The sequence below is a fragment of the Xiphophorus couchianus genome, chromosome 24 (assembly GCF_001444195.1).
Source record: "Xiphophorus couchianus chromosome 24, X_couchianus-1.0, whole genome shotgun sequence".
Classification (NCBI taxonomy): domain Eukaryota; kingdom Metazoa; phylum Chordata; class Actinopteri; order Cyprinodontiformes; family Poeciliidae; genus Xiphophorus; species Xiphophorus couchianus.
In genome coordinates this window covers 17,451,413-17,466,057 of record NC_040251.1, presented here as the reverse complement: position 1 = coordinate 17,466,057, position 14,645 = coordinate 17,451,413, and the positions used below count along the sequence as shown (strand labels likewise).

The window sequence follows — 14,645 nt, the reverse complement described above, 5'->3', positions numbered from 1 at the left end:
GTGTCACTTTCAACTTTTGATGCGATTCTAATTATTTTGTAGTTTTTATTCACTTAACAGACACAATTTTTACACTTTTTTCCATCAATAATTTGGTCTTTTTTGTTGCTTTATGCTGTAATTAACTCTTTTATTGGTAATTCTAACATTTTGTTGTGTTAATTGCTTAATTCATTCTTTTGATAGAACCTTATAAAAGGTTCAACATTTATTTTATCACCACACATTTAATGTGTTTTATTTGGATTTAGTGTAACTTCATGATTAGATCTTTTTTTTTTTTTGCTAATATAAATGAATCCAAATACATAAAATCCAGCACAACAAACTTGTAAAAGAAAATCATTTACGTTTGCAAGAACTTTAATGTATTTTATTATTTTATGTCATGTTTAGTGAGTTAAGTTCCCAAAAAAAAAATAAGATGCAGGAACTGATCTATTATCTGATCAGTTTTGACCACCATGCATTCTTAGCTTCTTATTGATAAAACATTTTTGAAAAACGTATAATTTCTCACAACTAGCATCTACTAAATAAGTGAAATCTAACATTTGACAGTGCTAGGTGTCATGTTTATTTATTTATTTTATTTATTGATTATTTTATATAATTTCCCCCTAAAACTTTGTCTCCATTTTGTACATACTGGATGGAAATGTAAAATGACAGTAAAGTCTTTACTTACTTACTTTTTGCTGATCTGTCCCATAAAATTTCAACTTAAATTCACTGAAGCTTGTGTCTGGAGGAGATTCCTGTCGAGTTTTCTCTTTTTGAAGAGCGTACCACCTGCAGAAGCAGAGAAGAAAACACATGTTGTTGGTTTTGTGTGCCTGTCAGCTCTGACGCATCTCAACCTTGAAGGAGACAATAGACGGAGGCCGAGAACTTTCACTGACGCACCACTTTCATATCTCATTCCTCCAGAAAGTCTTGGAGCGAAATTCAAAACATTTAATGGTGCTTTTAATTGAAAATAATCTCAGCAGGGAGCAAAACAAGAAGCTTTCACATGCAAAGTCGCTATAATTGCTAATATTTTCAAGGGGTTTGACGTCCTGGAGCTTTCACACCTCCAGACAAGATGGCCGGCCTCACGGGGAGGACGAGGAGGAGGAAGAGGAAGCTACACTCTTCCTCCCCTCGGTAGCGGCGAGGTGAGGAGCAGATGGTGCGAGAGATTGGAAACATCGTTTGGAGTCGGCCAACCCCGGCCTGATGGCAAGCTGTGCTGGCAGCGCCGTGTTGAGGAGAGCGCGAGGGGTTTAAATCGCCTTACTGAGCAGAGCTGGCTCGCTTTATTCTGAATATGAACATGGGCAGAGTTCACAGTGTGTGTGTGTGAAGATTTTCAAAAGTTTGCAACTGTGTGAGTGGCACTAATGAAGAGATAAACAACGATACGAGCCAGAGAGTTTCTGTCATTATTTCTGCAGGCTCGCTTTAAAATTAGCCTAAAATTCGAATGTTGCATTGATCATAATTTGGAGTAAACACTGAAAATGTCAGAGTGTGAAGATGGTAAACAAGTTGCAACGAGGCTGTTTGTGCCACTCCTTGCCTGCTTCTGCTTCTGGAAATAAAACTTCCGTTCCTTTGGATCAGGACGTGCAAAATCCAAGCAGAGAAAACATCAACTCTGAACACTTTCTCGAGTTTTCCTCCACTGAATAGACGGTCAGGAAGGATGCACAGATCTGAGAAAGAGAAGAGGTGATGGAGTCACTGGCTGCATTTCCATTTGAATTATGAAAACAAATAGAAATGCCAATTAGAAAAAAATAAGTAAGTTTTTCGCTAAAAGGTTTTGCAATCAGATGAAGTAGTTTTTCAGTTGCAAAGTGATAAACACTATATCAGAAAAACAGCAACCTTGACTGATATCTACCAATTTAATTTGGAGAAAGAACCGTTTAAATGCAATGTGACTCAAAATAAATGCCTCTAATCTGTGACTTTTGTAGGTACTTACTGGAAAAGCAACGCTCGGATCCCTCACATTTACTAACGTGAAAACATTTAGTGTCCACTTCAATAACAGCAACATATTTATTCTTAAATACTCGCAAGAGTTAAAAAGTGTCTCAAAGAGTATTCAGGAAACAAATCCTGGGGACAACATTTCTTGAGAAAGTCAAACAAGTTTCTTCCTGAATGTGTTTTTCCTCCTCACGGATCGTTTATAATTGTCTTTTTCCGTAACAGTTTAATTCTGGTTCCTAAGAAATTCCTCCAAATCGCCCAGAAGAATTCCTTAATTGTTCCCTAAATCACTGGAGTTTAACGGCAGCCAGTTTAAGGAAATGCCAGGGCAGCTGGGAGATCCTGGAGAGATAAGCGGCGCCAAAAAGCAGGGCTGATGTCACTCACCCTCCCTTCTCTCGCCTTCTCTGCTCGGACAGAAAAATGTCAAGTGAGGAGTTTGTTTCCAAACCAAAAGGTAAAGCGACTCCTTCCAGCAGAGCAGAGTCCTTTGGGAAACGCAGCCATGTGAGAAACCAAAGCCGTCAGTTTCTCTTTACACTTGAACTGCTGAGCTGTAGCATCTCATGCACCAGGTTCCTGTCTCTGGGAAATGACTCAACTTTACTTTGTAACAAGATAAGTTAATTTCAGCTCATTAATTCCAATAAAGTAGTCCCTCGAGACGGAGTCAGTCCTGACCACTTAAAACTCAGATTTTCCTGTAATTCCTTCACTGGGATGGTTGACCTTCACTGTACAGAGTCGATGCTAATCGCGCTTCTTAGCACTCTGGTGCTCAACAACCACCATGTGTTTGTTATTGGAGCCAGAGCTAAGCTAGCCAGACATTCCACATTAAATTAGCATAATTTTGGTGGGAATAGAAGAAGTTGGTAGATTTATTTTGTACTTTAACCAGATAGGATGCATTTTCTTTTTGGACGTTTTATGGTGCAGAACTGCAGTGAATATTAGCTCACTTATTCGTTACATAATCTGCTCTGAAAGTTAACATTTTCTGCAAATTAAATTTGTTTCTGACACATTTCTTGCAGCTACCTGCTGGACTTAGCCTCATAAGCTGGAACCAAGATGTAAAAAGCCTGTGAGCCAGCAGAGGTGAGCCTGAAGAGGATGAGAGTGAAATAAAAAAGAAAGGAGCAGCGATCGTCTCTGACAGGGAGAGAAAAAGAGCAGCAGACATGAAAAGAAACAGAGACACAGTGGAGGTCCTTGGCAAAGTCTTGTACAGCTGCTGAATGCTGTCACACAGCTCAGGAAGGCCAAAACTATTATATACGACTACACACACATACACACACACACACACACACACACTGAATAAGCCTCCAAATAACCATGTGACTGGATCTAAACAGGAGGCGCTAATTCAACCCCTCTTAGTCGTGTAAACACGTGCTCACCGAGTTTCTCATGGACGCGGAGACTCGGCTCAGGACCAAGTCTCTGAAGCATAACAACAACACAGCCGAGAAAACCACTTCTGCACTGTTTACATTCAGCTCAAGTGTGGCAAACACTGCTTTCCCAGCAGATGTTTCAGCCCAGAGAGGCTTGCAGGGCGTGTTTATTTAAAACTCCATTCCACCGGTTTATGTTCGTGCTCTATGGTGAAATTTTGTGCTGCTTGAAATGCAAGAAACGACACCTGATATCCCTAATTCATCCAACTTGATGGTGCCAATGTATAAAGCATAACATCTCCAAAAATACACCATTTTGGTGTAATTTTGATGAAAGAAGCAACAAATCTTTAGATTTCTGTAGCTGAGATACATGTTGCACTGTAAACACCAATCAAAGTTGAAAAACTTTAGGAAAAGTTTGACTTTTTACAACTGTATAGTCATTTTGATATCTGTTATGGTTCTTACACAGCCACCAGATTTTTCCACATCATTTTTCAGTTTTAGGGACCTGGTTCAAGATATCATAAAAGCTTAATCACAAAGACAAACAAAAGGAAAATTATATCATTTCCCCGACGCTAATTTTATTCTCATGCTGATGCCTGGAGGGGAACCTGAAATGATGCGGTCTGTAATCACGTCACGTCTCATCAGTCAGTTTTAGAAAAGGCTGCTGTGTTGGATTGCAAAAATAAAAAAGGAGCTTCAGTCAGCCTGAGGCATGCCACTTGTGCTAATAATGACCTCATGCATATAACCCGCCTGACCCCATGTGATCTTGTGAGCGAGTGTAATGTTAGATAATAATTGTCACCCTGATTCACCTGAGAGGAGCATGGCTGGATTACAGACTGAGGTATCTGTGCAGAAGTGATGAGAGTTTCAGGTTTACGTTATAGAAACTCACAGAGTGATTAGTTATAAATAACATGATTGAGTAACGTCTTCTCCAGAAACCTAATAGTCCCACAAACACATCTTTCCAAAGGTCTTCCAAACAGGTTTTCAGCAGTTTAGCTGTTTTTTTAAATCTAACAACATAAGTAATATAAAAAATGTCATTCACATTAATACAACTTATAAAGCACGCTACTATTTCTAGTAAATTAATCAAGCATCACAAATTAATCAAATTATCACTCTGCAGGAAGTTAATTCAGCTCTGATTGTAGGAGAAAAATAGTGCAAAATTACACCTCCTGCGAATACCAATTAAATATGAACAATTTTGATATAAAATAAAGAATTTGGAGAAGAAAACCAATCCTGGTTCAGAAGTTTCCCAAATGTGAAAGTGAAATTAGTGGGAAAAATCAGGTCCTGCTGCTTGGAGGCCCTCTCAGTGGACATGGAAAGGATTAAATAATCCCGGCCGATATGTTGGTCTGGAGCGCAGGGAGAAAGGATAATTCCCATCTTAAAGCCGAGCTGCCCTCAGGAACAAGAGGAGGAAATCCTTCAGGGGTTTTCTGAGCAAAGAACATTTGGAGGGAAAAACCAAAGAGCTGAAGAATTAAGTGGGTTTGAAAAAGAGAAATTAACCGTCAAAGGAAACAGGGCGGCTGAATATCGACAAACTGTAACTTGGACTCTCGGCAATGGCAATGCTGTTGCTTTTTGTCCTGCTTGCAGTTGCACATTGTTTTTAGAAGATGGAGACGATTTTCTGGGACTAAAAAGTTACTTTATTAGGATTCTACTAGGACTAGAGGAGACTGTCATGAAGAGGAAGAGGCAGCTTGTAGGTGAATAATGCTTAATGAATAAACTTACCAACAAATCACTGGGAATGCAGGGAGCCAGAGCAGAACAAAAAACACAGGAACCCAGGAACTAAAGACCTTATGGTCATAACAGGGGGAACCAGCAAGGAATGGGAGAGATGTGACTGAATATTGGGAGTACTGGGACAACAGACTGAGCTAACTGGCTAACAGGTTGCAGGTGTGAGGAGAGAAAGCAGAGAGAGAGAGAAAAAAACAATTTTAACAGGATTTTGAAAGTTTGTTGTCGTAAAACAAATGCATCTAGTTTTCAAAGTTTTTCTGGCTCGATTGAACAAATTTATACAGGATTTAGGTCACTTTACATCTTTAAAATGTTTGCTATATTTACCCAAGTTTAATAAATTGAATTAAAATTGATTTGGATGCAATGAAATTTTCAGCTTATGACGTGATTTTATTTACTATACAAGATTAAAGGTTATAAAAAAATCAGATACTTTTGGGTTACATTTGTATCATTCTTGAATTGCAGTTGGTTGGCTACACAAAATCAGTTCAAGGGCCACAAATGGCCCCCGGGCCACACTTTGGACACCCTTGTTATAATTACACACAAGGTATAAATAAACTCAAAACACTGAAGAAGGGCTGAACTAAAGTAAAATGGAAACAAGGCTGATGTAATTAAAATAAGAAACACAATAACGATAATAGAACTAGAATAAAATAATCAAAACACACAAAAAAGAAAACTGACGTTTTCTGAGCCAGTTCCAGGGAAATAACTCATATTTTCTGGGATCATGACATTGGGAAACTAAAGACTGTTTTATGTAGCTGTGATGAAAAAAGTAATATTAAGTAACATTAAAATCTTCCTTTAAAGTTCCGGCCAGGTTTAGAGCTGGTGCAGTCACAAGCAGTTTTTACAAAGAAAGCGATTCCTAGTTGATGTTTTTAGCAATGTAGCATCAAAGCCCCTTTCTTGTGAATGATTATTATGATTGGACGTAGCACCTCTGGATTGGATTGGAGTGATCCTTGAACACACCTAGGCCTGTTTTCTTCCAGAAATGGCCCTGTAATTTGCAGCTGCCTTCCTGAACGCTGGCAACAACTCGTCTAAAACGGTTTTGGAGTATCGGGTTACATTCCACGAATATCACAGCCTCGCTGCGGCGTTGCATAAGCGTGGCGTCACCCTGGAAGCATCCTGCCACCTCGGCTTTAACGTGGTGTTATTTTCAAACCGGCCTGGTCATGCTGACATGTATGTTTGGGAGCAGCGGGCATTAAATTTAGAGCTGTCAGCGCTAGGCCGACTTCATTAGAGGTGGATGGGTTCATGTGTGTTTGACTCAAACCTTCAACCTTGATTAAGGGATGGAGGAAGCAAACAGAGGTGAGTCTGACTGGAACCTAGAGTGCATTGAACAGCTTGACAAAGGTCAAGATTTGCATTTAAATTCAGCTGCAGTGGCTCTTTATATGAGCTCAGATTATTAAAAAGCACTTGAGCCTCACAATAAATTCACCTTTCATTGGCTGTGGCTTACAAGTGCAACTTGCGTCATCATCCAGTGTGTTTATTCAATAGGAGAAAGTTGCATGCTCCTTACTCCCAATGCCCACATTAGTTCCACCCATCTACCTTCCTCGGCTCTGGGTTGCAGTTTCCAGGCTGAACCCACCAACCTTCAGAGAACCAGCAGCGGCATTCCCAGCCTCCGCTGCTGACAGCTCCAGCATGTTTGGTTTTAAAAACAGTAGCTGCCACAGAGCAGGGCAGGCATGCCGAGGATTAAGGAGGCGGGTGATACCTGCCACTGTGACAGAAGCTGTCGTCGCTGATTGACGATGCATGTGCATCGATTTGACCCGGAGTCCTTGAAAGCCTCCCTTTATCCTCGGCTCCATCTGTGCAGGCAGCAACTCCGAGCAGCTGAGGGCTCGTTTGAAACTCCCCCTTCTGAGGATCTGCAGCGCAGGTTCACACAAGGACAAGGAAGGCAGCTGGGTGCCAGATGAGAGCGGTAATTAGGCTGGTATCCACCGGGCTTTGGTTACAGGTGCAGATCTGCCTGCGGGGATGAACAAAGCTGTCAATGGAAAAGATCATTCATGCTGAAACAACAGAAAGGAGGGAAAGAGGGTCTTGGACGGCTCCTGCTACCAAGCAGCAGTGCCAAGACAAGATAAATCGCTCTGAGTGGCATCACGACAAGCCCAAAGCAGGAGTATAAATCATTTTGCACTGCGAGCTTTCAGAGCAGAAGGAGAGGCTTTTATTTTAGCTGCTTGTTTCTGGAGAGAGGAAAGACCCTCAATGCTGCCCAGCAACATGAACACAGGATTATTCAGTCAGTCAGACAAAGGAGTTTCTTTTTATCACTTCATTTTCCATTTATACTTCAGTTTTATTGTCAGTTTCATAAAACTCAGCTTTATTAGTATCGAGATGCACAAAGAGACTATATGTTTCAGTTTAATCACTCTTCATTTATTTATTTACTTATTTTATCAATTACAAGAAGAAATCAGAAGGAAGAAATCTTTTATTTTTGATCATTTTAACAACAATAATAAATGTACTTATTTGCTTAAATTTATTGCTTCTTTTCCTTCTTAATTAACTTTATTTTCCTTGTTTGTTTCTTGCTGAATTTTATTAGTACACATGGACACATATTAGACATTTTTCAGCGTTTATTCATGTATGTATTTATTTAAGAGGTTTCCATGTTGTGATTCTGAAGAAACTCACAGGCGTAAAGGAATCTGCTCTTTTATCTCTTTCCCTTTTGCTCGCCATCAAACCAGAAGCTAAAAGCAAAACACCAGGATGTTTATAGGAACACCGACTCTGTTCCAGTCCCTCCTTTTTCCTTATCTGCTTTCTTCTCTTGATGCCTGATTGCAAGGATATTTCTGCTCCTTCCAGCTTTGTGTCAACAGTTTATATCAGACTTACATTTCCTGGTGCGAGACGACAAGCACACCTGTCAACAAAGCCACCTACATACTTTAAATGCTTCACCTGGTTTGTTGTTGACTTAACAGGCCAGTGAGGACGTGTAGTTCCCAACAACAGCTCCGTTTTTCAACCAGCTGTCACTTTGGTGCTGAGATTTTAATAAAATATTAATTCCTACTTTAGACAAAATGCAACAGATTTGGTGTCTTTGGAGCTTCTTTCTTTGCAACTGATTTTTAAACATTCAATTCTCTCTTTTTTGCTGCTATTTGTTGTAAAGTTGTGCATTAAATATACTGGCATAAGTAATATGTTTTTTATGTATTCGTCAATAAATGTATGATAATCAACACTTTTCTTCACTTTTTATGCATTTTTAGTTTTATTTGTTTTTATTTTTTAAGCCATTTGACATTAGCTTGACCAATTTTCTTCCATAATTTTCAATAATTAGCTTTGTTTTGCAGAGATATTAGTCTCGAATGCTGATTTTGCTGTTTCTACTCATACTAACATGATGTCTTATTGCATCCATCATGTTCTAACCTTGAAACGGGTCGCAGCACCATTAAACATGACCCTTAGGAGCAACATTGCAGCCTGATTTGAGCTCTGAAACCTGATCTTTCCATTCATCATTCATGCTGTGTCCACTTGGCCTCAGTGCTGCCCTGCAGCTCCCACTGTCACACGTTACAGACCCTCGATTGCTAACATTTCACTGCGTTCTCTCAGTTTCACATGTATTTACATCCTTTGTTGCTCTGCCATGCTGTCTATGAGCAACCTGCTTTTTGTTAAAAGCCCTTTGTCGATAAATTTGACTTCCCTTGACACTCAATACGGAGTCCATTAAGCTGCAGAGCCATGGGGTTACTCTGCACAAGGACCAGTGGTTCCAGTAAGGAATATGTGCTGAGCCCTCCACAGCAAGCATCATCATACGTAATTCAGGCCCATGTAATGCCATTAGAGGAGATTTGGCATCTGATAGTTGAGTAATGGGATTAGCTTCATGGGCAATAAATCTCCAAGACCAGGATGGCAGGTCTTCCCCACTCAAAGGGAGATGGATACAACATGCCACTTCCACAAGAAAGTCATACTCTTTTTTTTTTATGAGAAGAAGTTTGAGGAAGTGAAGGAAAATGCAGCTGCAGGAGGGTTGGTGTATGCATTCCTGCAGGATGGAAGAAACCTTACCTGCAACCACATCTGCAGTAGCTGGCGTATAAGGCTATTGTTGTAATATTAGCCTCACCTAACACATAATAAACACAGAGTAATTCCAAGATAAATAAAAGGAGAAATAACTTTTACTTTTCCTGAGCTTGGGTTTCCAGGAATAGACTGAAAATCTCTGCATCTACTGGATTTAAATCATCTTCTTCACCACAAACTGGCCTGTACTTTTTTCTCCAGCTTCAAGAAACAGGAGCGAGGGGTTTTTTTCTTGCTGGAGATGAAAGCCAACGCTCCGATGTAGAACAGGTGACTCAGCTTCCAGCACAGCGGAGAAATCCCCCGAGACCTTTGACCTCCTAATCCCTGAGCAGCGCTTATAGCTGGAGATCTGCTCCAGGCTATTAGGGAGATTAGTGTCACACAGATTTTGGGAGCAGGCCAAGCCTATATCTGTGCTTAATGGCATTCTCAGCATTTATTACTTAGCACCCAACCCATGTTGAAATCCAATATGTGACCTATAGTAGCACATAGCTGCAGGCTGTAGCATGTGTGCAGATTGTGTTAAGCAACAGGGTTGCTGGATGGACATACGCTTGGTAGTTTGTTAGAAGAAGGATAGTTTGCATTCTGGGTTTTCCTTTATGGTAGAAATGCCCCATAAGCTCTCCTTATTTAATTAGATCCTCCATGTAGCGCAAGAAATGCAAGTTTATTGTTGCAATTTACTTACAAATATGTTGCATGTTATTACAAGTGGGTTTTTTTTTAATGAAAAAGTGAACCTTCCAGCTCGGACCGCCCATCTTTTGTCGCATCGGGACAAACCAGAGTATAAAACAAGCAGCCTTCCCGAACAAAACAATCCCTAAGCTCGTAAAGCCGCTCAAACAAGCTCCAAAGAGTTATTCAGCTTCCTACCGGAAGTGTGCGGATTTTACCTCCAAAGTAAAAGTAGAACTCGCGCAATGTCAAAACTTGAGCAAAAACCAACTAAATTGATATTTTAGTGTATAAATAAATATAAAAAAGGGTTTTTCAGAAAACATCACAATTAATTAATAAACAAACGCCACTGGTTCAATATTTGTGGAGTTCTCTATGGAACATAACTTCAAAATATTTGGGGAAAATTCCCATATTCTGGGATTTTTCTTTTTAGCACATTTCTAAAATATTCTTAGAGTATTTAGAGGGGGGTCTCAAGTATCTTAGGTATTCGTAGACTGTTGTGATCCTGACTCCAACTAATACCAGGGCTCCAATGAGCCGTAGTCTTTTATTCTCCTAAAAATGGTCCAAAAAAATTTAATGTTTCAAATATATAATCCAATTTCTGATAGCTATTCCTACATGCTACAGCTCCATTTTGCTAGAAACTTTGGCCAAACCTTTGCCCAAATCTTCTGAGCGTCCAAATTATTATTGCCACTACAGCAGCAATTGCAGATGATTTTTCTATCCTGGAATTTGAAATTCTTACTTCCAATGACAACGTTTATATATATAAAAACATTCAAAATCAATATTCCCAGCTTGTTGGCAGGTTAGCTTTCAAACAAATGGAAAAGACTATAAAAACTTACATTCTGCAATAGATATTAAATATTCTTGAACATTTTCATTTTATTGGTATTTATTTAGAAAAAAAGAAAAAGTATTTACCTTGTATTTTACTTTGAAAATCATTACCGGATGCGGGACAGCTCAACTTGGCATAGCTGACGCAGATCAGTGACTCCATCTTGAAATTGTCCCGACCCGAGGAGGAGACGGACTTGGAAAATCCAGCTCGTCCTACACGGATTGACTGTAGTTTTGTCCGATTATTCTGTCATAAAACACGGTTTTCGCTCCTTGTATCGAGTTATTTCGTCGGAAGCGGTTGTTTGGCCCACTTTGGAGGAGCGTTTCACTCCGCTTGGAGCCCTTTAATCGGTTGTGTCCCTGCTGGAGCGGCCGGAGCTGGCTGTGGTTGTGGCCGGGCAGCCCCGTCGGACAGTCGGGCGAAGCGCAAGCTTCCACACGGATTTAAACGTCAGAAACTGCTTTTAAACCCACAATTTTGAACTCGAAGACTACGAAGTGGTGTTTTTAAGAAAGAAAGAAGTCATATTTTACGGCTATGTTCCGGAGCTCGCCGAGGAGAAGTTTGATTAAGCACCCGAGTGCGCTTACTGTGGAGTCCGATGGATGTTAGCCCAGCCCGGCTGTGGCTCGGCTCTCTGCGCCGCTCTCCTAAAGGCTCAGTTTGTCTGCCCATAATGCTGCTGCTGACCTCGCAAGTGTATGAAAACACTGGCACTGGTGCCACCAAGTCTCCCTCCATTGCTTCGCTGTAAAACCTGGAAATACCACCCAGCATTCCCTTCTCCCCCTCTCCTGTTTTTGGGACTTGTAACCTGGAATATTTTGGATTTAGCCTCCATTTTCTTTAAATATGCACATTTTCCAGAGACTGTTCCTCTTTGGGCAGCAAGACATTCAATTTTAGATTGTTTTTGAGAATTTTTTTCTTAATTTTTGTGGAATCTGAGCTTTTATAAAACCATTTTTTTGTGGACACATTCGGATGGAAAATGGGAGACGCTACAAAACTGGCCATAGCCGTTTTCCTCATCTCCTGCTCTTCAGGTGGGTATATCGAGGTTATGCCTGGTCTTATAATGCAATGTTTATTACCTCTGCCGAATGCAATGCACAGCTTGTTGCAGGATGCATTGAATGCAACACAACGCAGACGTGTGGGAAGGAAAGGAGGGTGGAAAAAACAAATTCCCTCAACCTTTTCTGCAGCCCACTTGTGTGGCTGTGCATGTTTCATATTTAGTCAGCTCAAGATGGGGCCTTAAGGCCCTCAAGGGGCCTTTGTGGAGCTCTGAGTGAGACATGTTGCTAGAAATTGGGTCTGTTTAGTTTAAGTTAATTAGGAAACAATAAGAGGCTGTATAAGGAAGGACTGTGCAGTGGGAATAAATAGATTATAAGTCCAAATTTAACATTAAATGGTTGTGATTTGAATGAAGCTCTGCAGTGGGTTTTGTTGGTGTATTATATATTTTTCATCCATCCATCCATCCATCTTCTTCCGCTTATCCGAGGTCGGGTCGCGGGGGTAGCAGCTTCAGAAGGGAGGCCCAGACTTCCCTCTCCCCAGCCACTTCTTCCAGCTCCTCCGGGGGAATCCCGAGGCGTTCCCAGGCCAGCCGAGAGACATAGTCCCTCCAGCGTGTCCTGGGTCTTCCCCGGGGCCTCCTCCCGGTGGGACGTGCCCGGAACACCTCACCAGGGAGGCGTCCAGGAGGCATCCTGACCAGATGCCCAAGCCACCTCAACTGGCTCCTCTCGATGTGAAGGAGCAGCGGCTCTACTCTGAGTCCCTCCCGGATGACTGAGCTTCTCACCCTATCTCTAAGGGAGAGCCCAGCCACCCTACGGAGAAAACCCATTTCGGCCGCTTGTATCCGCGATCTCGTTCTTTCGGTCATGACCCAAAGCTCATGACCATAGATGAGGGTGGGAATGTAGATCGACCGGTAAATCGAGAGCTTCGCTTTTTGGCTCAGCTCTCTCTTCACCACGACGGACCGGTACAGCGCCCGCTTGACAGCAGACGCTGCGCCAATCCGCCTGTCGATCTCCCGCTCCCTTCTTCCCCCATTCGTGAACAAGATCCCGAGATACTTAAACTCCTCCACTTGGGGCAGGACACCCCCCCTGACCCGGAGAAGGCACTCTACCCTTTTCCGGCTCAAGACCATGGCCTCGGATTTGGAGGCACTGATCCCCATCCCGGCCGCTTCACACTCGGCTGCGAACCGATCCAGCGAGAGCTGCAGATCACGATCTGATGAAGCCAAAAGGACCACATCGTCTGCGAAAAGCAGAGATGAGATCCTGAGGCCACCAAATCGGATCCCCTCAACACCTTGGCTGCGCCTAGAAATTCTGTCCATGAAAGTGATGAACAGAATCGGTGACAAAGGGCAGCCCTGGCGGAGTCCAACTCTCACCGGAAACGAGCCCGACTTACTGCCGGCAATGCGGACCAGACTCTGACACCGGTCATACAGGGACCTGACAGCCCGTATCAAAGGGCCCGGTACCCCATACTCCCGGAGAACCCCCCACAGGGCTCCCCGAGGGACACGGTCGAACGCCTTCTCCAAGTCCACAAAACACATGTAGACTGGTTGGGCGAACTCCCATGCACCCTCCAGGACCCTGCTGAGGGTGTAGAGCTGGTCCAGTGTTCCACGACCAGGACGAAAACCACACTGCTCTTCCTGAATCCGAGGTTCGACTATCCGACGGACCCTCCTCTCCAGGACCCCTGAATAGACCTTGCCAGGGAGGCTTAAGAGTGTGACCCCTCTATAATTGGAGCACACCCTCCGGTCCCCCTTTTTGAACAGGGGGACCACCACCCCAGTCTGCCAATCCAGGGGAACTGCCCCCGATGTCCATGCGATATTGCAGAGTCGCGTCAACCAACACAACCCTACAACATCCAGAGCCTTAAGGAACTCCGGGCGGATCTCATCCACCCCCGGGGCCTTGCCACCGAGGAGCTTTTTAACCACCTCGGCGACCTCGCCCCCAGAGATTGGAGAGCCCAACCCAGAGTCCCCAGGCTCCGCTTCCTCAGTGGAAGGCATGTTGGTGGGATTGAGGAGGTCTTCGAAGTACTCTGCCCACCGGCCCACAACGTCCCGAGTAGAGGTCAGCAGCACACCATCCCCACTATAAACAGTGTTGGTGCTGCACCGCTTCCCCCCCCTGAGACGCCGGATGGTGGACCAGAATCGCCTCGAAGCCGTGCGGAAGTCTTTCTCCATGGCCTCTCCAAACTCCTCCCACACCCGAGTTTTTGCCTCAGCAACCGCCCGAGCCGCATGCCGCTTCGCCCGCCGGTACCCATCAGCTGCTTCCGGAGTCCCACAGGCCAAAAAGGCTCGATAGGACTCCTTCTTCAGCCTGACGGCATCCCTCACCGAAGGTGTCCACCAACGGGTTCGAGGGTTGCCGCCGCGACAGGCACAGACAACCTTGCGGCCACAGCTCCGATCGGCCGCCTCGACAATGGAGGCACGGAACACGGTCCACTCAGACTCCATGTCCCCCACCTCCCCCGGGACGTGTTCGAAGTTTTGCCGGAGATGGGAGTTAAAGCTCCGTCTCACAGGGGATTCCGCCAGACGTTCCCAGCAGACCCTCACAACACGTTTGGGCCTGCCAGGTCTGACCGGCTTTCGCCCCCGCCACCAGAGCCAACTCACCACCAGGTAGTGGTCAGTGGACAGCTCCGCACCTCTCTTCACCCGAGTGTCCAAGACATACGGCCGCAGATCCGATGAAACG

General features: G+C 43.4%; 1 protein-coding gene across 2 annotated transcripts in view; it reads left to right on the top strand.

Moving 5' to 3' along the window:
* Window positions 1-11,020: 11,020 nt before the first annotated feature.
* The window catches only part of acvr2ab (activin A receptor type 2Ab), a 42,211-nt gene continuing 38,586 nt past the window's right edge, over window positions 11,021-14,645 (top strand). For both annotated transcript variants that reach the window (XM_028011412.1, XM_028011411.1), the window contains exon 1: window positions 11,021-11,918. In XM_028011412.1, coding sequence (XP_027867213.1) covers window positions 11,864-11,918 — 55 coding nt within the window. In that variant the 5' untranslated portion in view covers window positions 11,021-11,863. The remainder of the gene's footprint in view (window positions 11,919-14,645) is intronic.